Below are 24597 nucleotides of genomic sequence, written 5' to 3'. Positions count from 1 at the left end.
GATCGATCAGTTATCAGAACAGCTGTGGATTCATTCGATTGATCACTGCAGCTCTGGTCAGCAGACAATTAGACGCTGAGGAGGTTTTTGATTTGCAGAATTTGAAGAATTCATTTTTTAAAGACAACAATTATGGAAAAGTCTTTTATTTTACAAAACAAAAGGCAGGTCAGAGGTTTTCCTCCTCGACCTCGAGAGCGTCACAGAGTTCACCGACGAGTTCAACAAAAAGAAAAAGGAAAACTTCAGAAAGCTCTGTAGGATTTACAAAAATCAGAAAGGATCTGGACCAGGGCTGGTCCCTGTCAGTCACTCAGTCTCTGTGTGTCTGGATCAGACTACTTCTTGGCGTACGTGATCTTCATGGCGCAGGTCGCCGTGATCCTGAAGCCCTGCAGCGCGTCTTTGGCCACGCCCGCCTGCGTGTCGCTCTCAAATTCCACGAAGGCGATGTCGTGTTTCCCCGGGACGAGCCGGACCTCTTTGAACCCAGGAAACCTGCCGAGGACACAAACACTGTCGTCAACACACACGATCTGGTTCCTGTGAAGACCTGGACCTGAACACAGTCTGGACCCTGAACTCACTGGTTGAACAGCATGGACAGCATCATCTCATTGGTCTCTTCAGGCAGGTTGTTCAGGAACAGGATGTAGTTGGGCGGGTTGTCGGGCACCTGAGAGGGAAACACCTGTTAATCTCTTAAAGGAACAGTTCACCCAACAAGGTTCAGTCTGTAGATTAAAGGTTCAGTCTGTAGATTAAAGGTTCAGTCTGTAGATTTGTTGGAGAAATGTTAATGAGCAGAGAAAGATCCTCATTGGCTGATAAACAAACCGAATAAACCAATACTTTGTCTTCATGACTGAATAAACTAAACGAACAAACTGACCTTAAAGGACAGCACAATTTATACTTTGTCTACATATGGCGGACCCTGCCACCTCTCTATCTCTGATTTTCCTCTGAGAGCAGCTGGTTTGTTAACAACCTCATTAATATTATAAACATAAAATTCTGACTTTCTTCTCCAAAAACTACAGAATGACCCTTTAAATCATCTACCTGTTTTTTTAGAACTGTTTAAACTGAGGTGTTAACTCACCTGTACTGCAGGGGAGTGAACAGGTGCTGCTGATCCCTGCAAACAACAAACACACACGATGATGAACAAAACAACAGTGACGTGTCAAAGTTAAAGCAGTCAGACAGCTGATTTCTAACAGTTACAACAGAACATGTGATCGACCTTATTAAGAGAATTTTAGTTGTTCTGCATGTTGTTAGATATTCAAAGCTGCTGTTAGCGTTATCGTTGTTTGAGCTAACTTCCTGTCCGTTTCTCCTCCCTCCTCTCTACGTCACCACACCTTCGCTCCTCCTTTCTCTTTTCCACTCACCACTGCTGGTTTCTTCGTCAGGCTCGACGGCAGCTCCTGAGCCTTCTTCTTCTTGTCTTTCTTCTTCTCCTTGTCGCCGTACGTGCCCTTCACCTTGGCGATGACCTCGGAGTCCGTCTTTGCATACTGTATCCTCTGGAACACACGAGTCAGTTAAAACCCGGTCCTGTTCAGAGGTGAAAGCAGTCAACCAGAACATCATGACTCTGTGCCTACCATGGGCTTGTTGTAGAAGGGGAAGCCCTGCAGTTGCCTCAGCGCGTTGGTGGCGGCAGCGAGCTCTTTGAAGACGACGAAGGCCTGTCCCCTCATCTTCATGGTCTTCATGGCCACGATGTCGACGATCTGACCGAACTGAGAGAAGAGCGCGTAGAGCGAACGCTTCAGCTCTGCAGGAGGAAGAAGAGAAGAAGACAGATCAACACAAAGTCTGAGACGTCACGTCCGACTGCACCTACACAACTCTGCACCGCTGAGACGACCAACACATGACGTCAGCACAGATGTCAGAGTAGTCAGGATTTCAGTTCTTCATCTAAAGTTCATCTAAGTGAGCGTTCAGTTTCAATGATTTAAATAAAAAGCAGCATCATGAATGTAAAGCATTGTGTGTCAGTATTAGTGGCTCTTCTAAATGTTGTGTTTTCAGTCAGTCTGGACTCCTGCCTCACAGATGGAGACCTGATAATATAACGATGGTGTCGTCGTCAGTGCTGGAAAAAAAAGGTTACATCAAAAACCTTGACCAAAAAATAAAAAGTGACGTTGAACTATAAATGTTGAGAACTGTGACATTACATTAGAATCATTCAAATAACTTTACTTACGCTATCTGTTCTTTAAAATCACAGCCTATAAACAGTTCTCTGATGGGAAAACATCTAGCTTAATACATATATTTTGATATATATTATGATATATATTGATTGTTAAGGCAGCCAACAATTGATTAAAGAAATTACTAATAGTGTTTCATCCCTCTCAGTTACTTCTTAGATAATTGGTGAGTATTTCAAAATCAAGTAAATAGTGACAATTATCTATTCAATCCAAGGTGAGGCCTACAGTGTAAACACAGCTAATCAATTCCCAATAATACAAAACTATTGAAAGTAAAACCAGAAGAAGAGATTGTAAAAAGATAGTCTGATTAAATGATCCTCATCACTGTTGACTGCTTGTTATGAAGCCGCACAGAGAGAATAAAACACACACTCACCTTCCTTCTTGACTTTGTCATTGATGTTGTTGATGTAGATTGTGTGGTTTGGTCGGATATCCATGATGTGTCTGCACAAACAACAGAGAGGCAGTTTAACTCGCTTCACCTGCGGAGATCTGTGTGTCAGGCTAGCTGCTAATATCCGCTGAGAGACATGAAGATGTCATGAGAAGATGCTAGCTGCTGCAGATATCGATCAGAACTAAACATTTCATCCATTAATGTCCCAGCTCAGGTGTTTTTATCCTGTTTTCCCACGTTAGCTGCGCAGTTTATAGCTGCTAGCAGCGTGCGTTGTCTGTACGTCGGCTACATTCATTCATAACGTTAGCTTAGCAGCAGTTAGCTGTGCGGCTAACTGTTTGTTGTGTGTGTGTGTGTATGTGTGGTGGAACACACCGCCGTCTGGTGTTAATATATATTCATACACAGGTGTAAGCGAGGCGGAAAAACTACAGACAGGTGAGGAAAACGGACACAACCGTATGAAAAGTATAAAATATGGAGCTCACCTCCTCAACTCGCACCGCTCATGTACGACAGGAAACACTCGCTGCTGGCGCCGAGAACACCGGCGGCGGCTTTATGCTCTACCGCCCCCCGCAGGCCGGGAGGAGAACTGCAGGCCGGGGGGAGAACTGCATTATGTTGTTTAATTGAGAAGAAATGTTATGATTTAATGATTTTTTTTAAGTCAGGGGAAAAAACTTCCTGTCTTATTCACAGCATATTATCAAATTTCCTCAAATTTCCTCAAATTGTTTACCTCAATATTTTTATTTGTGTATTTTATTTCATAACTACTAAGCATTTTATTCTACATCGCTCTACATCTGTTGTTAGGGATGTTCTATTCTATTGTTGTTGTTGCATATTGAATAGAGTACTTTATTGTTTCTTATTGCCTCTTTATTTGCCCTGATGTTTTTATTGTATCTGCACTGAATCTGCTATGATGACTCAGCTTCCCCTTAATAAAGTTATCCATCTATTTATTAGATGCTTCACAGCAGGTGTGACACCTGTGCACATGTCAATAAAACACATCAGTTAAGTTTGGAATCAGTCAGAATCATTTTAGTTGGATGGAAGAAATATTGTCAGCTGACATGTTTGAAGATTTTAATGAGCAGAGAAAGATCTTCAACTCTCTTTGTTTTCATGACTGAATAAACAATCTGAGAAATACATATTTCTGAGTTTGTATTAATATTGTGAATATTTAAATTTGGAGTTTGGATTTCTTCTTCAAACCTACACACTACTCCTTTAAGCAGTCTATGCTCTCTCCAAATATGTATGATTAATTAAGTCATTACAGTGGTTGGCCTTTCAGATCTCTCTACTTGTGGTGAAACGAGTATTTACTTTAGTACAAGCAAGAAAAAGTAGTAATTCTGGCCTACATTGTGAAAGTGCAAAAGCAAGGCCTATATATGCATTTGTTTTTAATAGTTATTAATTATTCAACCCTTTTATTAAAACTCCAGAACATCTGCACAGACATCAAGTGTGTCAGTTTCTGCTGTGGGTCAAACATAAAGCAGTATTTAAACTCATGTTTGGTCTTCTGCTCCTCCTTAGAAAACATTTTACACCTCTCAATAATAAATGAACAGTTTATTCATCAGGACTATTTTCTTTTCTTGCCTGTTGTCTCACAGACAGTCTATTATAATATATATGTATTTTCGAAATTATTTTTATTTATGTATTTATTTATTGACCTCCCCAGGCTTCCATACTAAGCAGTGTTGTCATCAGCTGATGTTTCTCTGCTATATAAATATTTTTTATATACATGTTAATTTTTGTTGTTGTGTTGAAATATATATTTTGGGACATTTTCCCGTTATTATATATTCATTTTATTTTATTGTATTTTATTTTATTTAGTTTTGACCTCTCCAGGCTTCCATACTCCGCCGTGTTGTCATCAGCTGATGTTTCTCTGCTTCTTTTTCTCAGATGATAGCTAGCTAACAGGCTAACAGGCTAACAGGCTAACTGCTACCCCACAGTGACCATGGATGTGAGCCGGTTCGCGCCGGGACGGCGACGCGGTGTCACCGGACAGCGATAACATCTGTCGGCGGCGGCGACCGTCTCTCCCCGGCCCTATCAGTCCGGTGTGGACGTTTTGTGCGCAGTCAGTCGGTTATCTGTGCGACTTTTGCCCTCCTTATCCCGCAGTGGGGGAGAGTTGCCCGCTGAGTCTCATGCTAGCTCGTTAGCCGGTTAGCTAGTTGGCTGTTATAAAGCAGCGCCGGGTCACTGTGGAAGCTAACTGACCGGACCGGACCGCAGCGGGATGTGCGATGGCATCGGTCCGGGTGGCTGTGCGGGTCCGGCCCATGAACAGGCGGTGAGTTAATGACACTTATCACTTATGTTTGATGCTAAACTAACATGTTTAAATCAGAACAGCAGTTTGTGTTTTAAGCTAACTGGTCATCCAGATGTAGCCGCGTACAAATCACGAGTCCGCTCAGAAATGTTGCTGTCACAGATTCAGGCGTCATTAAGGTTCGTGTACTGGTGAGTTAAGATGAGGTAAAGTGAGTGTTAGCAGCCTCTGGAGCTGCAGCTCAGCTCCAGTCAGGTGGTTCGGTGGTTTGTGCAGGTGTGTGACCTCACCTGTGTGTCCCTGAGAGGCTGAACACCTGCACAGGTTATTACAGAAACACGGACTGTTCTGAGTGATTCAGGTTCATATTCAGTCAGTTTCACTCCTGTTGTACCAGCAGACAGTACCCAACAGAACCAGCCTGTAATCAGATCCAGAACCAACAGAACCAGCCTGTAATCAGATCCAGAACCAACAGAACCAGCCTGTAATCAGATCCAGAACCAACAGAACCAGCCTGTAATCAGATCCAGAACCAACAGAACCAGCCTGTAATCAGATCCAGAACCAAACTAAGACATTTTCATCTACATGTTTTGTGGCTCATATTTATTTCCTTCTGTTTTTCCTCCTTTATAACTTCAGTAATATGTCTGTTAATCACGTGATTCTATTTTAAATAACTTATCATGTAACTTTTTATGTCTATGATTAGTTAATATGTATAAAACTGATCTAATCCAGCAGAATCGTGAAGTAACACATGAATAAACAGGCTGGAATCAAAGTTTATAACAGTGGATGATTAAAACCATGAAAACAACAGTTATTAGATAATATTCTCTAAGAACAAACATGTAAAATAATATGTGAAATACATTAAAGCAGTGCAGCATCAATAATTAAGCACAGTGTAACTTAAAAAAGGGACAAAATAAATATTTAAAGATTATATTCAAGTTAATTGTTATTGAGTTTAAATGAAGTTTTTCTCAGCGTGAAGACGAATTAAAAAAGTTTCTGAACCCAAACGACTGTTGAAGAACTTTACACTGAAATAAATCAACTTGTTCTGTTTCACACCAACTTCAGATGTTTGTGTTTAAACAGTGTTAAAGTTGAATATGCAAAGAAACAGTGACCCAAAAGTTATTCACAGCTGGAAGATCAATGATTTTAAGCATTGATCAGTTGTTGCATTTCTTAGTTATTATCCTGTTTGACTCCTGTAACTTTCATGAGCTCGACTGATATTTAATTTTTGTTGCTGCGGTCGATATTGGTGAATATCACAAGAGTTTATTACCTAATTTTTCTCTGTGATTCTTTAAATCTTGTTGTGAAACACAAAGATAAAGAACAGAGGCCGGATATTTTATTATTCAAAATGTCGTCAGAGCTCAGAAACATTGAACTTGACTGATGTTTGTCGTTTATCTTTTAGTGGTTCACAAACTGAATTAAAGCAGAAACAAATCAGAAAGTTAAAAAACAGAAAAATCAGTTGAGAGTTTGTTAAATGTGAATATTTACTTGTTTCTGTACTAGCTCTCTGGACTGTTGGTTGTACAAAACAAACTGAATAAATCAGCTCGAGCTTGAAGAAATAAATATGTTGTGACATTAATAACGAACGTCCTGGAGATCTGCAGCCGTCAGCTAAACTCCAGACGAACTTTAGCACTTTGTCTAAACGCTCTCGTGTGTCTGAGTTAACCTTCGTTATGTGATGAGCTCATAACGAGAGCGCTCGGTGTTACGTAACGTGTTGTTCAGTCGCTGAGATAACGGACACCTTCATGTCCCGTGACGTGAAGCTGATGTTGACCTACAAACCGACAGGAAGTCTGAGAGTCGAAGCGTTCAGACACAGAAATCAAGTGTTTCTGTTTGAATTCTCTCTGCGATGATTCTTCCTGGTTGGAGCTCAAACCGGCTGCACCTGTTTTTAAAAGCTTTGTAGGGTAATAAAGGAGGTTAATACGAGCTGAGAACAAACTGGGGTGGAGGCAGAAGATCATACGTGACTGAGCAAACACGCCGTCGCCCTGCTGATCTAATTAAACTGCAGTCATGTGGTTTTATTGACGAGAGGCAGGTTCGTCTGTGATCTGTCACCAGAGACACAGTGTGCTGGAGTTTGTAAAGCTCCAGTCTTCGGTCTCTGTTGTCAGCTCTTTAAATCAGCTGATCAGTCGTCTATTAAACGTCCCCAAATGTCTCTTTTTGTCCCCAAAGATGTTCAGTTTTCTGTCATAAACAAGGGAAGAACAAATTCACATTAAGAAGAAGTTGGATTGTTTCCCTTTAAAGTTCAGACAGAAGCCATCAAACTCGCCTGATCAAATCCTGGAAGAGGTTTTTAATGCTGGTGTTCACCATGTTAGGAGAAAACATAATCAGTACGTGGTTATTGATCTCTCACAGGGAGAAGGACTTGACCGCAAAGTGCATCATCAGGATGGAAGGGAACAAAACCTCCATCACCAACCTGAAGGTACTTCTCTCCTCCACGCGTCACTCAGACTGTAACTCAGGCTGAACGTGTGTCCTCTTTAATTATTTTGTTCTCTGATTTCCTAAAAGCTCCCTGAAGGCATCGCAGGGGAGTCGACGAGGGATCGAACCAAAACCTTCACGTACGACTTCTCCTACGACTCCATGGACAGTAAGAGCTCCACGTTCGTCTCCCAGGAGAAGGTGAGTGTCCGTCGGGTCCAGTCTTTGTAAAGACCATGCCGTCCTGTCAGACTGCCGGTTCTGTTTGTCTTGTTGCGTCTGGAAGCTGTGTTCAGTCCAGAATCAGATCAGGATCAAGTCGTCTGTTCTTGTATCGGTGCTACACTCATCTGGATGAATCCACAGTATCAACAAAAGAGTGTAAAATAACATCCAGTCACGCAGAGAAGAGAAGAAGCTGCAACACTCGACGGTAGAAATGAAGCTGCAGCGTCAACCGACCGGGACCGAGCAGGGAAATATTCTGGGCCGATGTTTTGCAGAACGTTGAGTTTGAACGTCATCTTTTCTCCGTTCCTGCATACGTCTGAGTTTATGTCACAGCTGATCAAACCTGCAGCAACATGTGATGAAGGATTTACACGTTATCAACACGCCTTACCTGGCTCACCTGGACTGTCAGGGTGAAATAATGCCGACAGTGAAACTCTGAATGAATCCAGAGTCACAGAACAGCCGCCTGTATTACAAGTATCTGATATTAAATCTACATAAGAGTCCAAAATACACAAACAGGTAAATTATGTGTACATTAAAATGTGATGATCCCACATTCAGCATTTTCCTGAATATCTGAATTATAATTTTTTTTATCAATGTGTTACTTTGTCTCTGCTGCAGTAAAGTATTAGAGTCAGAACTTCAGTATTTGGCTCCAGAACTGTTAAATGAAGTTCTGATCCGGATTCCCGGCTGCAGTGAAGCTGTGAGCGAACCCAGATTATTCTGGCTTCTAGTCTTCCACTAGTTTCTTTTCAAACCTCCTGCTGTTGTTTTGGGTTATTGGTTCTAACAGAACCGCCGTCAGATGCGCGCTGTGTTTGTTCTGACCCGACTCGTGTTTGACGGATCACGTTACAGCTCTGAGGCTGCGAGTCACGTGAGGCTTAAATCTGTTGTGCAGTCTGCAGCTCCGGTCGACACGTCACATCAGCCGAGGCCTTAAAGTCGTCTGAGCAGAAATAAAAGCTCTTTTTTTTCTGTGTGTGTTTGTTTGATCTGCAGGTTTTTAAAGATTTGGGCTCCGACGTGCTGAAGGCTGCGTTCGAGGGCTACAACGCCTGCGTCTTCGCCTACGGGCAGACCGGCTCGGGGAAGTCGTACACCATGATGGGAAATCCAGTGAGACTTTTTTTTTTTAACAGTCACAGTCCAGACTTTGTTATCCAGAATGATAAAAAGTTCAAACTCACAGATTGAATCATTGATCCGTCTGCTGGGTGACGTCATCACTGAAGACCTCCTCGTCTCCGGGCGTCGGTTTATCTGTTGATTATTGTTTCTGTCCTCCGTCTGCTCGTTTTGTCCTGACAGAAGTCCAGTAAAGATTCAGATAGTAACTTTTGTTTATACAGATATAATCACAGACTCTCTACATCTCCCAATATTTCTATTTTGAGTGTAACTTATTAATTTGTTGGAGACAAAATGCACTGTAAACAAAGAAAAAGATGCGTATTATAATATTTGTTATCGTGAATTGAACACAGTAATCGCTCAGTGAGGATCTGACATGCTGACGGTCCGAGTCTGTTCTTGTTGTTTCAGGGAGATCCGGGTCTGATCCCGAGGTTCTGTGAAAGTTTGTTCAGCAGAATCTCTGACGCGACCCGATGGGACGAAGCCTCGTTTCGTACAGAAGTCAGGTGAGACCGGACTTCACGCTGTGCTGCACACAGAGATGAGACGCAGACGGGATTTTAAACATGTTGTCCACTGATTTTTTTTGCCTTCAGCTACTTGGAAATCTACAACGAGCGTGTGAGAGACCTGCTGAGGAGGAAATCCACTCAGACCTACAACCTGAGAGTCCGAGAGCACCCGAAAGACGGACCGTACGTAGAAGGTACGTGTCACCAAGCATCAGACTTCCTGTCAGTGTTTTGTTCACGAGTCGACTTCCTCTAACCTGCCTCCCTGATCCCAGATCTGTCCAAACACCTGGTGCAGAACTACAGCGACGTGGAGGAGCTGATGGAGGCTGGAAACATCAACCGCACCACCGCCAGCACCGGCATGAACGACGTCAGCAGCCGCTCGCACGCCATCTTCACCATCAACTTCACGCAGGTTGGGAACGCTTCGCCGATGTCAGAGAGAGAAACCTTGTGTCACATCTTAAATATTCACACTGTGACGTCTCCGTCTCCGTCAGGCTAAGTTCGATGCAGAGATGCCCAGTGAGACGGTCAGTAAGATCCACCTGGTCGATCTGGCCGGCAGCGAGCGAGCCGACGCCACCGGAGCGACCGGCGTCCGACTGAAAGAAGGAGGAAACATCAACAAGTCGCTGGTTACCCTCGGCAACGTCATCTCGTCTCTGGGTGAGAGACGCAGGACGACAGTCAGCTTTGGAACACTCATGGATGTGTGTGTGTGTGTGTGTTGACTGATGCGTTTCCTGTGTGTGTGTCCAGCTGACATGTCGCAGGACGGCGTGAACACCAACCTGAAGAAGAAGTCGGTGTTCGTCCCCTACAGAGACTCGGTGCTGACGTGGCTGCTGAAAGACAGTCTGGGTGGAAACTCCAAGACCATCATGATCGCCAGTGAGCAGCAAACACCGAACCACACGCCGACATTTAAACTCTCCTGTAAAACAGAAATGTTTGATGTTTGAATTCTCATCGCAGCGATCTCCCCCGCCGACGTGAACTACGGCGAGACGCTCAGCACACTGCGATACGCCAACCGAGCCAAGAACATCATCAACAAGCCCACCATCAACGAGGACGGCAACGTGCGGCTGATCAGAGAGCTGCGCGCCGAAATCGCCCGACTGAAGGCGCTGCTGGTTCAGGGCAACCAGGTGACCAGAGGAGGGCGGAGCTAAAGGAACAGTTCATGCAGAAATCTGACCTAACACTTCACCTGACTTTACATCATCAGGAGGAGGAGAGGATGACTGGGTTTACATTTTTTGGGTGAACTGTTTCTTTAAGAGCACGTTTAGGGAAAGACAATGAAATTATCTTATTTTGAATAATTGAGCTTTTGCATTGTTCCTTCTCTAACTTGATCTTAGTGATTATTATAATGATAACAACACATTTACAGTGTGAACGTCACTGATGTCCCGCTCTGTTTCTGTCTGTTGGTGTTGGTGTTGTCAGATCGCCCTCCTGGATTCGCCCACAGCGCTCAGTATGGAGGAGAAGCTGCACCAGAACGAAGCCAGAGTGAGTCTGAAGTCAGATGTTTGTGCTGACTGCAGCTGCAGACCAGGTGTTTACACCTGCAGGTGAGCTGCGATGATCTGCTGCAGAGGTTTGTGGTAACTTGGAGGTTTCTGTGGTGTTTGCAGGTTCTGGAGCTGACGAAGGAGTGGACCAACAAATGGAACGAGACTCAGAACATCCTCAAGGTAAGAATGTGTGTTTGCTTCGGTGGAAGAAGACGGACGGCTCTACAGTTTCACATTCATCGGTCAACTAGCGTCAGGGTTTTGTGAAATTACTGCTCAGGTTTTAAAATGTGATCTGTGTGGACGCGTCTGCAGGAGGAGACTCTGGCTCTGAGGAAGGAGGGCATCGGGGTGGTGCTGGACTCGGAGCTGCCTCACCTCATCGGCATCGACGACGACCTGCTGAGCACCGGCATCATCCTGTATCACTTAAAGGTGAGAGAAACACCTGAAACACAGAGACGCCATCGACTGACTGACTTCATCTTTAAAGCTGGATTTGTATCTGTAACTGCTGATGAGCTGGTGAACATCAGGAGCCCTCAAATATCTGGATGAACTGAGGAGATATTTAAACTTCAAGAAGTTTCAGGAACAGTCGCAGCCTCATTAAACAAACACATTAAAACGTCTTCTTTACACAGCAGAGAGGAGAACGAGGGGGGAGGACATCCAGCTAACATTTAATAATCCTGAGCAGAGTCAAGTGTCCTGTTCTGTGAAGTGACTGTCTTTGTTCTTCTGCTTTCTCCTCAGGAGGGACGGACGTACGTGGGCAGAGAGGACGCGTCCACCGAGCAGGACATCAGTGAGTTTGTTACATGAAGCTGTTTGCTGTAATGAGCTCCAGGGGAAAAGAAACAACAGAGACAGACTTTAAACAGGCGGGAAACACAGAAGAGCTTCAGACAGACAAGGAAATAGAATAAATACACAAATTACATGTTTATAATTTCGCTGTTGATGTCAGAAAGGGGTGAAACGTGTGGATCTGTGTTTCTTAAGGTCCAAGATGATCAAATATCTTGTTTCATCACAGGAGGAAACAAACAAGAAGTATTAATTTCAGGAAACTAGAGTCAGAATTTTGATTTTTCTTTCTTGATCTGATCGATTGATCGTTGCATCACACAAACCTCAGTTATCAGTTTCATGTTCAGATTCAACAGTGTTTTCATCTTTACCTCAAATGATTCATAACTGAAAACTTTAAACACCTAAAATCGGAGCTGTCTTTATCTCTTTATGACCTTTTTTCACTCGACCGTCTCACACAGAAGATCTGTAAAAGATCGTTGTCGTCGTGCAGAAGTTTGTTTTGTGTGACTGCTCACAGTCTCCATGTGTCTCCCGTGTCGTCTTCCCTCCTGCAGTCCTGCACGGTCTGGACCTGGAGAGCGAACACTGCATGTTTGAGAACCAGAACGGCAAAGTGACTCTGGTGCCGCTCGGCGGCGCTCAGTGTTCAGTGAACGGAGTCCAGGTGACGCAGCCGTCGCAGCTCAACCAGGGTGAGACGCCACAAACCTCATCAGTCGCTTCTCTTCAGCTGCGTCACTGTGAAAACATCTGTGATAATCGTTGTCTTCAGAGTCGTGTGCAGTGTTTTCAGTCTCTGTCGGTTGTGTTGCGGTCCAGGTGCTGTGATTCTGCTCGGCAGGACCAACATGTTCCGGTTCAATCATCCGAAGGAGGCGGCCAAGCTGAGGGAGAAACGAAAGGTGAGACAGTCTTTAAGTGTGGAGACTTTATCTGCTGAGAGCTGAATCTGAAACCATGTTTCCACCAAGCAGTAAACTGTTATTTCTGTATTTCCACTATCAAAAGTTCTAGATGAGACTAAATGAGCCGCTCGGTATCGTCCTGTGTGTTTATCAAATGTTGTTGTACTAAAACCCAGAAATTCGTCTCACAGTCTGAGTTTGTTGAATGTGTTTTGTTCTTGAACATAACTCATCATTAATGTCCCACAGTTTAATCCTGAAGCTCTTCATGTGCTAACAACAGTTAGCGGTTGCTAACAAGTGTCTGAATGAGACTACAGAGGTTGTCGGGGACATTAAACGTCCTCACAGCAACACGGAGACTCATCTACTCACTAGTCCGTCTTTACAGGCCACTTTAGTTCCACACTGTTCTAACTCTGACTTTACAACTTGGACATTGATCAGTTTATAGAAAACCTGGATAGTAATTGTGCAGTAAGACTCAGAGAGTCTCCCCTGTTGTTTGGGTTCAAATGGTACTAAACCAGAAGTGTGTTGGTGTCCTGAGTCTCTGGACTGAACCAGCTCAGTGTGGTTGATGTTTCTGACCCACTTCTCCTCCTCAGAGCGGCCTGCTGTCCACGTTCAGCCTCTCTATGACGGATCTGTCCAAGTCCTGTGAGAACTTGTCCACCGTGATGCTCTACAACCCCGGGTGAGTGCAGCGACACACCGACACCAGCAGCTGCATGTGATGATCCGCTCAGACTCCCTGCAGTGCATCAGCCCTCTGCATCAAACCCCTCAGGACACATTCAGGCTCCTTTATCTGCTCCACACAGACACACAGGCTGTCAGATTCTGGTCCCATGAAACCCGAAACACTGAGCTCACGCCTTCATTACAAATTTCACATCTCAAACTTGAAACAACCTTTAGAGTCCTGAAGTATTCACATCCAACGTTTCGTCTGTACACACTTGATGGTTGAAGCCGGATGAATTAACTGTCTGACCCGTCTTGTTGACAGTCTCTTCACTGAGAAGGGCCCCGTCTTCCTCAGGTAGACTCAGTCGTCCACTTCCTGTCTAACTTGTCCCGTTTTTGACACACAGACATGTGTTGACTCGTCCAGTCTCTGAATCTGAACCCTCATTGTCTGGTTTTTTTTTTTGTATATTTATTATTTTGCTTGTCACCCCGCTGCTTCCTGTCTCCATCTTGACGTGTGACCGTAGAGAATGCATCGTTACTTTTCACGCATCGCCTGGCATTTAGTTTGAAGCCTCATTTTTTAGTGTCGACTGCTGTTTTCACTTAGTGCACTTCACCAGCTGTAGAGTTGAGTGTGTGTGTGTGTGTGTGTGTGTGTGTGTGTGTGCGCTCTTCTTTATTTTGACGGGAGTAAAAGAATCTGATGGAGGTTTTTGTGTGGGCAGGTTGGAGTTTGAGAGGCAGCAGAGGGAAGAGCTGGAGAAGCTGGAGCTGAAAAGGTACAAGAGTCGAGACTCGACTGATGTGAAACTGTGATGGAAGAAGACGTTTATAAACTCTGTGAAACTCTGTCTCTGACTAATTCTACAGTATTTGGACCTTCTGGTGAATTCTGCAAATGTTCTACATGAACTTGTTTGTCTGTTTGTCTCAGTGGGTTTGTTTACATGTAGAGCAGGAAGTGACATCACAGACCGTCACTGAGTCAGATCTGAACAGCCTCTCTCTTGTTTCTGTGGTTGCTGCAGGAGGCTGATCAAGGAGATGGAGGCGAAGCACCAGAGTGAGAAGGCGGAGCTGGAGCGGCTGCAGCAGGAGGTGGAGAGCCAGCGTAAGGAGTCTGAGGAGGTGCAGCAGCGGATCCTCCGTCAGGAGGAAAGCCTCCGCCGCCGCAGCCAGGACATCGAGAGCCGCCTGAAAGACTTCCTGGCCGAGAAGGAGCGCTTCGAGGAGGAGAGACGCTTAGATATCCAGGGGGCGGGCCTCCAGCCGAGGCACCACCAGGAGGAGGGTGATGCAGAGGAGGAGCAGGACGAGGAGCAGCGGCGGCTTCAGGAGGCCGCAGAGCAGACTGAGATCTACCGCGAGCTGGAGAGGCTGAAGAGGGAGCGCGAAGAGCAGAAGGTTCGTCTGGAGACTGAGCGGCGGCGGCTGGAGGAGCAGGAGCGGGAGCAGCTGAGCCTGGTGGGGAGGCTGGAGGAGCAGCTGAGGGAGAAACACGAGGCGGCCACCACCCTGCTGACCCGGGAGGACGCCCGCCGTCTGGAGGAGGAGCGTCGAGCGCTGGCTGAGATCAGAGAAGCTCTCCTCCGTGCTAAAGAAACCGGAGAGCGGCCAGATGTGGAGGATGCCAGCGAGGAGGCGAGATCTGCGAAGGCACGATACACCGACTTCAAGGAGGCGCAGGTGAGGGAGCTGGGCCAGCTGGAGGAGGGACTCCTGCAGCAGAGGGAGCGCCTGGAGAAGGAGGTCGCTGCTGAGCAGAATACACTGCTGCTCCTCGCCCGCAGCCTCAAAGAACGACAGCAGCAGCTGAAAGAGGAGCAGGAGAAGGGAGCGCTGGAGGCGACAGCCGTCTGCCAGGAGGAGCACCTGGTCAAACAGGCGGAGCACAGGCTGCAGTTCAAGGAGCGTCAGCTGGCCCGGGTGGCCGACGGCCTCCTGCCGGCTCTGGCCGAGGAGAAGCAGAGAGCCGTGGAGATGCTGGAGCGCAGTGGCGGCGGGAGCAACGGGAACTGCGACAGTCCGCCGGGCCTCGACAACACGCTGTACCAGGTGGAGAAGGAGCTGGAGGACAAGGAGGAGAAACTGAACCTCCACTGGAACAGCGCTCAGCAGCTCCAGCAGCTGCAGGAGACCTACGAGTTCACGGCCAACGTGGCGCGGCAGGAGGAGAAGGTGAGGAGGAAGGAGAAGGAGATCCTGGAGTCGAAGGAGAAGCAGCAGAGGGAGGCGATGGAGCAGGCGGTGGCCCGGCTGGAGAGGAGGCACTCGGCCCTGAGACGCAGCGTCTCCATGGAGCCCGACGCCGAGGAGCAGAGACACAAGAGCTCGGTCACCCGGAACCAGAGGACGGGCGCCGACCTGGACCAGCAGAGGTGAGAACATGATGTTAGTCGGTCCATGATCACACCAGCTCCTCAGTCAGGCCGCGAAACCAGAACTCACGCTGTCGTTTTCTCTGCAGAGTGGAGCGGGAGATCCAGAAGCTGAGGCAGCGGATCAGTGAAGGGGAGGAGAACAACAGGACTCACTCCATCAGCAGCGAGGAGAAGACGAGCTCCCCCGTCAGCCACATCCAGAGTCTCAACACGCTGCTGCCGCTGTCAGACGACAGGTACGCCGTCTGCTCTGCACTTTCAGTCCCAGAAACACGTTCGTGCTGTCGCTCACGTTGGTTTGTCATCCTCGTTATTATTCTCAGGATCAACGCGTACATCGAAGAGGAAGTCCAGCGACGGTTACGCAAGATGAACCTCCTGAACGGCAGCAGCAGCAACATGGATCTGTCTCTGTCCTGCGAATCCCTCAAGGTGAGAACTGATCCACACGCTTCACCTGCAGAGTTTATTAAGGTGCTGCTTCACTTTATACACCTCAGACCGTCACACGGTGTCCTCGTCCACGTGGTCACTCGTATATTTAGAGAACAGAGTTTAAAAACAACCAGACGAGCGTTCAGAAATAACCTCCGTCCATACTGACAGTGTTACTGAACTCACTGTTTACTTACTTACTTTCACTTCCAGTTTGTGTCATGTGCATCAGATTAATCAGGGCTGTTAACGAGGCAACGGTACATTTTCCTTGAAAGCAGGACAGAAACTGACTCAGTTTTATACATGTTGAATAGATCGTGACATGAATTTATTATGTGGCAGATGAATCACTGACAGTTATCATTAGTTGAAAACATCCTTCAGTTGGAGGTTTGCCAACATCCTGAACAGCTGAGAACATTCAACTTTTAATTACGGACAAAAACGGACTTCAGATTCTGTAATAAAAGTCGGGACAGACGTTTTACTTTGAGTGTTTGCGGGTGGAAGCTTCTGTTCCTGTGTAGAACTGATGTTCAGCTCTTTAACCCTGCAGGAGGAGGAGGAAGTTAGCGACAGTAGCTCTGTTAGATTAACAGACGAGGTAAGACCAGGATCCGTCTGCTCTGAATGTCCTGATGAGACTCTCCTGCTCTGTGATCTGCATGAATCTCCCCGATACGGTTATTGATCAACTCCAGTCAGTTTGGTTTGCAGTTCTTTTAATTGGGTTCTTCTCCGCCTGGTTTTTATTTCTCCTGGTTCTGTTTGATTTGACCCTTTTTTTTTTTCCTGGAATCGTGACGTATGATTTGACATTTGAAATAATTTATTACACTTTTCTTTAAAGAGTATTAATTAAAATCTTGCCTGCTGTTTTTCCAAATGAAGAATATTTCAGTGGATATTTAACATTTTGTGATGCTGAGAGTTGATGTTCAGTTTCATCTTTTCAGGATGATGAAAAGCAGCAGAACATTAATCCAAGGAGGCTGAAATATGAGGTAAGAACCAGGATCTGATTCTGGGTTTTGGGATTATGGCAACTGAATAATCGATCACTGAGAATCAAAATTACAAAATGACATAACTTAAAATCTGAACATCTTAAATCTCCATAGAATTAAAGAAAAAGGAAAATGTGATTGATTTTAGTTTGAAGTCTTCAGGGTTGAAATGTGGGTGATGACATCATCCATAGGAGACACAAACAATAATAAAAAGCATCACGGTGACGTCACCAGAGCCTTGTGTTCAGAGAACGCCGCCATGTGGACCCGGGCCCTTCGTGTTTCAGTTGGTCCAGGAAGCTGCTTCCCCCCCTCAGGGTGCCGACGTGCCGGGCTGACGGTCCGCCGTCAGTGTCTGTGGTCCAAGTATTGATGGTGTTTCCTGCTCGCTGGCCGTTGTCGGTGGCTTTACAGCCGACTGATGGCGGAGTCCATCCCTGACAGAAAGGGCTCTGATTGGCTGTTTAACACGGCCAGGACAAAGTGAAAACTGGACCTACGTTGCTGTAGTATCAATGATTCCACCACTAGGGTGTTTTCTCCGCCTCCGCCAGTACAAGAGAGGGAGAGTTGAGGCTCCGCCCCTTCCTGTTCCCATCATGGACCTTATTTGAACAAACACCGTCGTTAGTGACACGGTCTAACTTAAACACTGTAGAGCTGCTCCTGTAAATCAGCAGCTCACAGAACCAGAACCAGCTCTCCTCTCACAGAACTGCAGTCGTCAGTATGAGCAGATTTATTGTGACGTTCGCCTCGTTCAGAACCTTTTCTGACCCACTTGCCTCCTTGCTGGTTCTGGTGCTGTGTTGATGAGACGTTGTAGTTCACTGAGGTTTAACACAAAACTGCAACAAACTGACAAACATCAGGTGTGAGATTCATGGCCCGGTTCAACCTGGATCGATATTTTATCTATAAAGTTTCACCAGAACGGGCCCGACCGCGGCTCTCCAGTCGTTAAACTTCCAGTTTCCCTATTTTGAGGGAGGAATGTAGATCAGATCCGCCTGGTACTAAGCCAGAAGCTACAAGCTCGTAGCTGTCGGCTTTATTCTTGTTGGTGTGTTTAAGTGCAACATTTGGCTGAAACGCAGGCGTCACGCGGTCGTGCAGCAGTCGAGTTCTTCCCTGCGGGTCGGTGTGACCGGGCCCTGAGGATGAACACACAGACAAAACATAGATTTAACTTTCAAACAACCTGGATTTAAACGTGGGTGAAATAGTGTTTTCAGAAGAAATTTGTTAAGAAAATCCATCTCGTCACCAAGAAGGAAATAATTAGAACCAAGAAGTATTTGCAAACGCTGCTTTTCCTGTTTGATTGGAGTTTCAAAGTGTTTTTACGCTTGTCATAATAATTTGCATGCCGTCTCTCCTAACACTGTTAATTCTGAATCACTTACGACTCACCTGTGCACCTGGTGATGGAGGAACTGTAATTCTGGGTGGATTAAGGACTTCAGTATGATTCAAAGAACCTTCACGTCCTTCTTGACGATGTAGTCATGGACTCTCCCTCCACCTTGTGCACACAGAGAGTCGGCGGGTTGTGGTCTAGCTTCCCACCGGAGCTCGAGGAAAACTCCCTCCTTCACATCCAGGAAAACATGCTGGACGAACGAGAGCCGAGCCTCTCGAAGCTTCACAGAGGAGACAAATCCACAGCTGAAGCCCTGATGGAGAAACAGGAAGTGCCTTACAGGGACGGAGACGAAAACAAATGTTGGGAAGGGAGAGTGACGGAATCTGAACTAGATCGTTCTGACGACTCAGCAGATAAAACCACCAACAGATTTGATGAAAATGAGAATATCACTGATAAGAAACGGAGCAGTTCTGCCTCCTGTGTTCCTGATGATGATGATGATGATGATAAAAAGCTTGACGGTGGAGTGAAGGAGCTGCTGGTGGATGATCGCTCTTCTTCTGACTCAGAGGGAAAAGACAAACACCGAACAGCAGCAGGGACAGTAACAGTAAAAGATGAAGAACCTTCCAATGACAGACCCTCAAATTTGCTGAACTCGGTCTTTGGCTACATCCCGTCCACGCAGAAGTTAAAGGAATCCATTCGTGAGCAGATAAAACAAGTGACAGACGCAGGAGCTGAGAGAGTCGCAGCCAACTGGAGCTACGATTTGGGATATTTTACTGGGAGGCTGTCCGACGCGTACAAGGACGCAGGAAGAAGGCTGCAGGGTACGCGGGACGTCATCCTGAATGTTCGAGCTGGTGACATGAAGGTTGTTCTCTCACAGTATGTGACCAAGATGTCCAAAGAGCTGCCGCTGATCCATCGAATGCAGCTGAAACCGGAACCAGAACCTTGTGTCCTTCCAGAAAACAAAGTCAGTTCAGTCGATGTGTCGATGGATCGCAGCCTGAGTCTTCCTCAGACCTGCAGCACGCCTGTGATCCCGGGCGTCTCCGGGTGGCCCGAAGGCTCCGTGTCGTCCCTCAGAAACACTTGTCCCGAGGTGTTTCATCAGAACCTGGTCCAGATGCCACCAGCCTTGTCTCAGCTACGGTCACTTTCATCCCAGACAATTCTAGAAAAGTTAGAATCTCTCGCTCCTCAAATCAAACTCAACAACCTCCTGAGTATCTTCTGGATCCAAACCGCCAACCGCGAGCAGCCGATCCCACAGCCGGGCTGCTTGCTCTTATCAGAACAGGACATAACGGTGCTGTCGAGTAAATTCAGTTCAGGCGACACCTTGGCTGTCTTCCACCATTTTAATCTCATGGAGATTAAGAAGGTCCAGATCAGCTTGGCAGGGCAGCACGTCCGCCTCATCGGCGGCACCGAGGACGCGGTCTTGTCCGTCTTTACCCACAGCAGAGATCTGACCCAGGAGTTCTGCAGGGCCTTACTGAAGGTCCTGACTGCTGAAGAGCTCCCTGCAGGGGCTGAAGATCACCCGCTGCTCTCCGGTGACCTCATGGCGCTCTCTCTGGATTGGTCGTCGAGTGTTCCCGACATCGTCCTGGACAGCGGCCTTCACATCACCTCCAGATTTAAGCGGGTCCTGGCAGACCTCCTCTACATCGTCCACGGGAACATGGACGGTCCTGGGAAACCCTCTCTGGCCAACATCTGTCCTCTGCTCTACACGAGCGTCAAGCTCATGAACTCGACCCGTCTGCATCAGAGCGCCATCGTCCAGTTCCTCCTGACGGACACTCACGTAGCTCTTCTCCGTGAGGACGGCGTGTTTCACCCGGTGCCCCGGGGCACCAGTCTGGTCCCGTCACAGCCCCAGTTTCGAGGGCTGGAACTCCGGAAGCGTTCAGAGATCAGATGTCTGCTCGTGAGGCGGAGTGACGACTGGCTGGTGGTAGAAATCACGTTTACAACCAACAAGCCGGAGAGGAAGGTGGAGTCCAGACGAGGCTCGGCGGAGGTGCCGTCCGTCTCTCATCGCAGGAGTCAGTGCCACTCCTGGAATTTATCTTTTGGATGCACTGCAGAGGCCATGATCCTGATCAACCACCTGAGTGCCTGAGACACACGACTGATTCACTGATTCAGGCTGTTTCACCTCAACGTGTTCAAGTGAAATTAAAAGTTGACTGCCAGATACTTTCTATGTGTATTTAAGGATTATTAAAGGGAAAGTTCACCCACAAATGTAACCTCGGTCATCCTCTCCTGGGGTGAAGTGTGTAGATGAAGAAATGTTTTGTGGACTAAGAAACTTCATTCACTGGGGAAAGAGTTCAGAGGCATCGTGTGTGAAGTAACGACGCATCTGAAAGTATTTTAAGATATTTTTAAACATTTTAAAAATGTCTGATAATTGAATGTGTGATTTTTGTCTGTTTTTGTGTTTAGAGATGATGAACCGTGTCGACCTGTATGAACTGTGATCTGTAGTTTAGATGAACGATGAAGATAATCAGCTTCTTGTTTGATTGTTGGTCTGATGTGGTTTAAAGGGAGAATCTTGAAGTTCGTTCTGCACTTTGCAAAGATTGATTTAGATCTGATGACTTGATTTGTCAACATGTGACCAGACTACAGATGATTATTGTGTATTTTGAGGACTGATGTTTAATGTCTCTTGTGTGATGATACGCAGTGAGAACGTTTAGAATAATAAATAATAATAAAGTTTGAAGTTTGCACGATTCTCACCGTCTGATTTTTATTTGTTAATCATCAGAAATGATTCTCAGTCGTGTTCATGAATTGATCTGATCGCTGAGTCGACACTTCACTCTCGTCCTGTCGTCTTCTTCTTCTCTCCTCCCGTCTTCTCTCCTTTCTCCCCCCCGCTGACTTCCTGTGCAGCACCTGGTCTGTCGGCCTCTCGGGACGAGCGCTGATGTCCTTCAGGAGCCTGTTAAAATTAGCATTCCTCGCCACGTCCTCCGCGGGCAGGGGAAGGACGAGCACTTTGAGTTCGAGGTGAAGGTGAGTTTCCTCAGCCGGGTTCATCTTTTTCATCATGTGTTCTTACTGCTTCATCTTCTCATGTGTCGTCTCCTTCATCATCCCTCTCTCTCTCCGGCCGGTTGTTTTTTTATTCATCTTCTTCTGAGATGCAATTAAATAATTATAGAAATACAGTTTCTACAGAAGCGGTACAGAAATAAGTACAGATAAGTTAAGCAAAGTAATTAGAAGTGTATCAAATAAAAATAAGGACAAAATAAGATAAAACACAGAGTACAAGGTGTTTCTTGTTTTATATCATTTAAAAAAAATCTGCCTATGAAATGTGAAAATGATGCTCGGGGTGATTTTGTCTTAAATTAAGTGTAATGAGATCATTTGACTGGAAATGTAACAAATATACTTTGTAAGATTTTTAGTGTTTGAAGTGCAGAACAGCAGTTTAATTCAAAAAACAAACAACAACATTTCAGAACTCTGGATTTAAGTGAAATGTTTTCAGTCCTTGACTCAGATCTCAGAGGTTCATGTGTTTTGTCATCACGCCTTGTGTTAATCATCAGAACCAGGCAGTGACTCTGTATCGGGTCTGAGTCCGTTCGCTGTGAGCGCGACTGTAAATGTTTTATCTCCACGTCCGTCGTTTCTCCCTCTTTCGTCAGATCGCCGTGCTGGACGAGACGTGGACGGTGTTCAGACGCTACAGTCGCTTCCGGGAAATGCACAAGAGCCTCAAGCTGAAATACCCAGAGGTGAGACGGTGTGACGTCACGTGTTGTTTTCTGTCTCCAGGTCAGTTTTCTGTGCATCGGGTAGTTTAAGCAAAACATGTTGAGGTTAAAATCTGCAGGTTCACGTCGTTGAAGACGTGTTTTTCCCACCGTGACTGGTCAGTTTCAGGTTGTTGTATCGTGTGTTTGATGAAGTCTGCTGTCTTCCTGTTTCAGCTGGCAGCTCTCGAGTTCCCTCCTAAGAAGCTGTTTGGAAACAGAGACGAGCGGATGGTCGCTGAGCGCCGGAATCACTTGGAGGTAAGACGGTTTCATCTAAGGCTTCAAAGACAAAGAGTCGATTCTCTCGTCTCTCTGTGGTCGTAGAAATGTTTGAGTTGACTTCATGTTGCCGTCGTGTTTCTCTGCAGCGTTATCTGAGGAACTTGTTCCGGGTGATGCTGTCGTCCTCCAGCTCTCCTCTCCGAGCCGACGCAGACGGCGGCTTCCATCTCACCAAACACGCCATCTGTGATTTCTCGCCGTTCTTCAAGAAGGGCGTCTTCGAGTACAGCAGCCACGGCACCGGCTGACTCCACCGCCGAGCGCCTGAGCCGCCGTCGTGTTGGGCTGAAGGTTCCTCCAAACCAAAAGAAAAAGAAAACTGCTCGGTGCCTTTTCCCCCGGGCCTCGGCTCGGAGAACCGCCTCAAAGAAGGAGAAACTTGCAGGTCAGTTTCCTCTCCAGCCTCACGTCAACATCTCAAACCAGCCTGCTGCTGCTCAGCTCCCTGTGGAAACTGTATCTCCAACGGTCAAGTAGGAAAATCAGCGCTCTGTTTAAAGAGTTTAATTTCTACATTATATATCCAGAGAAAAATATAATTTCATCGTCTATAAAGATCCGACTTTGTACGAACATGTGCCGAGTTTTTTACATCGTTGATGGACGCAAAGACTTTATTTGACTCATTCTAGCAATAAACAGCTTTATATCTAATATATTCACAGCTACGATATTTATCACAAGTCTGAAGTAGAACAAAACATTAACGCAGGAGGCGCAAACCAGCTGTCGCCACGAGCTTCGCTTAACATGTTCAGAAAATGTATAAAAAAAAAACAAAAAACAAACATCTGAGACGTTTCAACTCGTCAAGTTTAAATGACCGACTCCCAAAAATACGATGTGACTTGAGACATTTTGGAGTTTGAGGCTGCAGCGTTTCACAGCTCCTCTCTGCTGATTATTGATCTCACAAATTGATTACAGGGATGTTTTCTTTTAAACAACAGCATGATCAGTTAAATCACACGAGATGAGTTTGAACTTTGTTAGTGACGAGTAAAAAAACCTCTTCAGGCCTGTAAAATAATCGAGGAGAGCTCAGAGCTGCAGCCTCACAGCGATTCAGCAGAAACACACCTGAAGAATAATCGATGAATTCATTCAGAGGGAACATTTTGCTCCTTCGGCAGCTCCACACTTGAATTTATCTTCCAGAGCTAATTTTAAATCTGTCGTGACATCAGCCTCCATCATCGAGCCGCCGGGATCCGATCCTGAAGTCTTCCTCAGCCTCACAGGAAACACTTTCATTTCAATTAGCCTGCAAACCGCCGACTGCTCGCTCCATAAGCCATACTGTGTATATATAGACTGTAAATATGGATGTGCATAGTTTTTCTATACGATATGCTTGTATGCCATGTAATCTATTGACATTGAATGTCAGTAAAGGGAATGTGCCACAACATTCAGACTGCTTGTGTTTTTCTTTGTGAGTGAATCGACATCAGAAGCTGCAGCCAGCAGACGTTTAGCTTAGCTTAGCATGAAGACTGCACACAGCTCACCTGGCTCTGTGCACCTGGATCAACACTAAATGACACAAAACAACAACGTCGTATTTAACTCTGAGAACTGGAAGAACTCTAATTCAGCAAAGACATGAGAGGAAACATCTGTCATGTGTTTTACTTTGAAACATTTAAAGCTGAGCTAACATGAACAGTGTTGAGTTAGCATGCTAACAGCTAGCTGCTAACAGCCCTCTGTCTCTCAGTCTGACAGCCTGCAGCTTCAGTTCACTACTGAGTCTAATAATCAGCAACATGAACTCATTAATGTTAAGAAAGGAAATATTATTTTATTATTATTACATAATAAACATAAAAATCCAACCGTTTCTGTCTGTGACTGATCTCAGATCATCTCAGTTTTAATTTCCTCGTTATCTCATCGTCAGACTCACTTCATTCACACTGGACTCAAACTGAGTCAGAATCACCAGAACAGTTCTGGTTTGTCTGCACAGTCTCCTCTGGCCTCATTTTACAAATTA

At 45.9% G+C, this 24597-nt stretch overlaps 2 protein-coding genes across 6 annotated transcripts; one reads left to right on the top strand and one right to left on the bottom strand.

The window, feature by feature from the left end:
* Window positions 1-130: 130 nt before the first annotated feature.
* Window positions 131-3223, bottom strand: snrpb2 (small nuclear ribonucleoprotein polypeptide B2). Of its 2 annotated transcripts, none has more exons than XM_037106676.1 (7): window positions 3135-3223; window positions 2620-2690; window positions 1617-1789; window positions 1401-1535; window positions 1106-1141; window positions 588-676; window positions 131-498 (listed from the first exon to the last, which is right to left on the bottom strand). In XM_037106676.1, the coding sequence occupies exons 2-7, from the start codon at window positions 2681-2683 to the stop codon at window positions 339-341; spliced, it is 657 nt and encodes a 218-aa protein (XP_036962571.1). In that variant the 5' UTR covers window positions 2684-2690; window positions 3135-3223; the 3' UTR covers window positions 131-338. The 2 variants fall into 2 exon arrangements, with proteins under 2 accessions (XP_036962571.1, XP_036962580.1); XM_037106685.1 differs by lacking the exon at window positions 3135-3223 and adding an exon at window positions 3022-3093.
* A 1354-nt stretch (window positions 3224-4577) lies between these two features.
* kif16ba (kinesin family member 16Ba) lies at window positions 4578-24015 on the top strand. Of its 4 annotated transcripts, XM_037105216.1 has the most exons (27): window positions 4588-4987; window positions 7397-7466; window positions 7556-7669; window positions 8714-8830; window positions 9257-9354; window positions 9445-9554; window positions 9636-9778; window positions 9864-10032; window positions 10126-10257; window positions 10342-10517; window positions 10822-10887; window positions 11013-11072; window positions 11208-11327; window positions 11649-11700; window positions 12266-12403; window positions 12531-12613; window positions 13225-13313; window positions 14038-14091; window positions 14341-15690; window positions 15780-15929; window positions 16017-16125; window positions 16688-16735; window positions 17088-17135; window positions 21439-21561; window positions 22206-22295; window positions 22491-22574; window positions 22685-24015. In XM_037105216.1, the coding sequence occupies exons 1-27, from the start codon at window positions 4941-4943 to the stop codon at window positions 22844-22846; spliced, it is 4002 nt and encodes a 1333-aa protein (XP_036961111.1). In that variant the 5' UTR covers window positions 4588-4940; the 3' UTR covers window positions 22847-24015. The 4 variants fall into 4 exon arrangements, with proteins under 4 accessions (XP_036961094.1, XP_036961101.1, XP_036961111.1 ...); XM_037105225.1 differs by lacking the exon at window positions 16688-16735; XM_037105199.1 differs by lacking the exons at window positions 21439-21561; window positions 22206-22295; window positions 22491-22574; window positions 22685-24015 and adding an exon at window positions 18680-21277 and having other exon boundaries at window positions 4578-4987.
* Window positions 24016-24597: the final 582 nt, after the last annotated feature.

This window comes from Acanthopagrus latus, chromosome 1 (assembly GCF_904848185.1).
Source record: "Acanthopagrus latus isolate v.2019 chromosome 1, fAcaLat1.1, whole genome shotgun sequence".
In the NCBI taxonomy this organism is placed as follows: domain Eukaryota; kingdom Metazoa; phylum Chordata; class Actinopteri; order Spariformes; family Sparidae; genus Acanthopagrus; species Acanthopagrus latus.
This window is presented reverse-complemented; position numbering and strand designations above follow the sequence as displayed.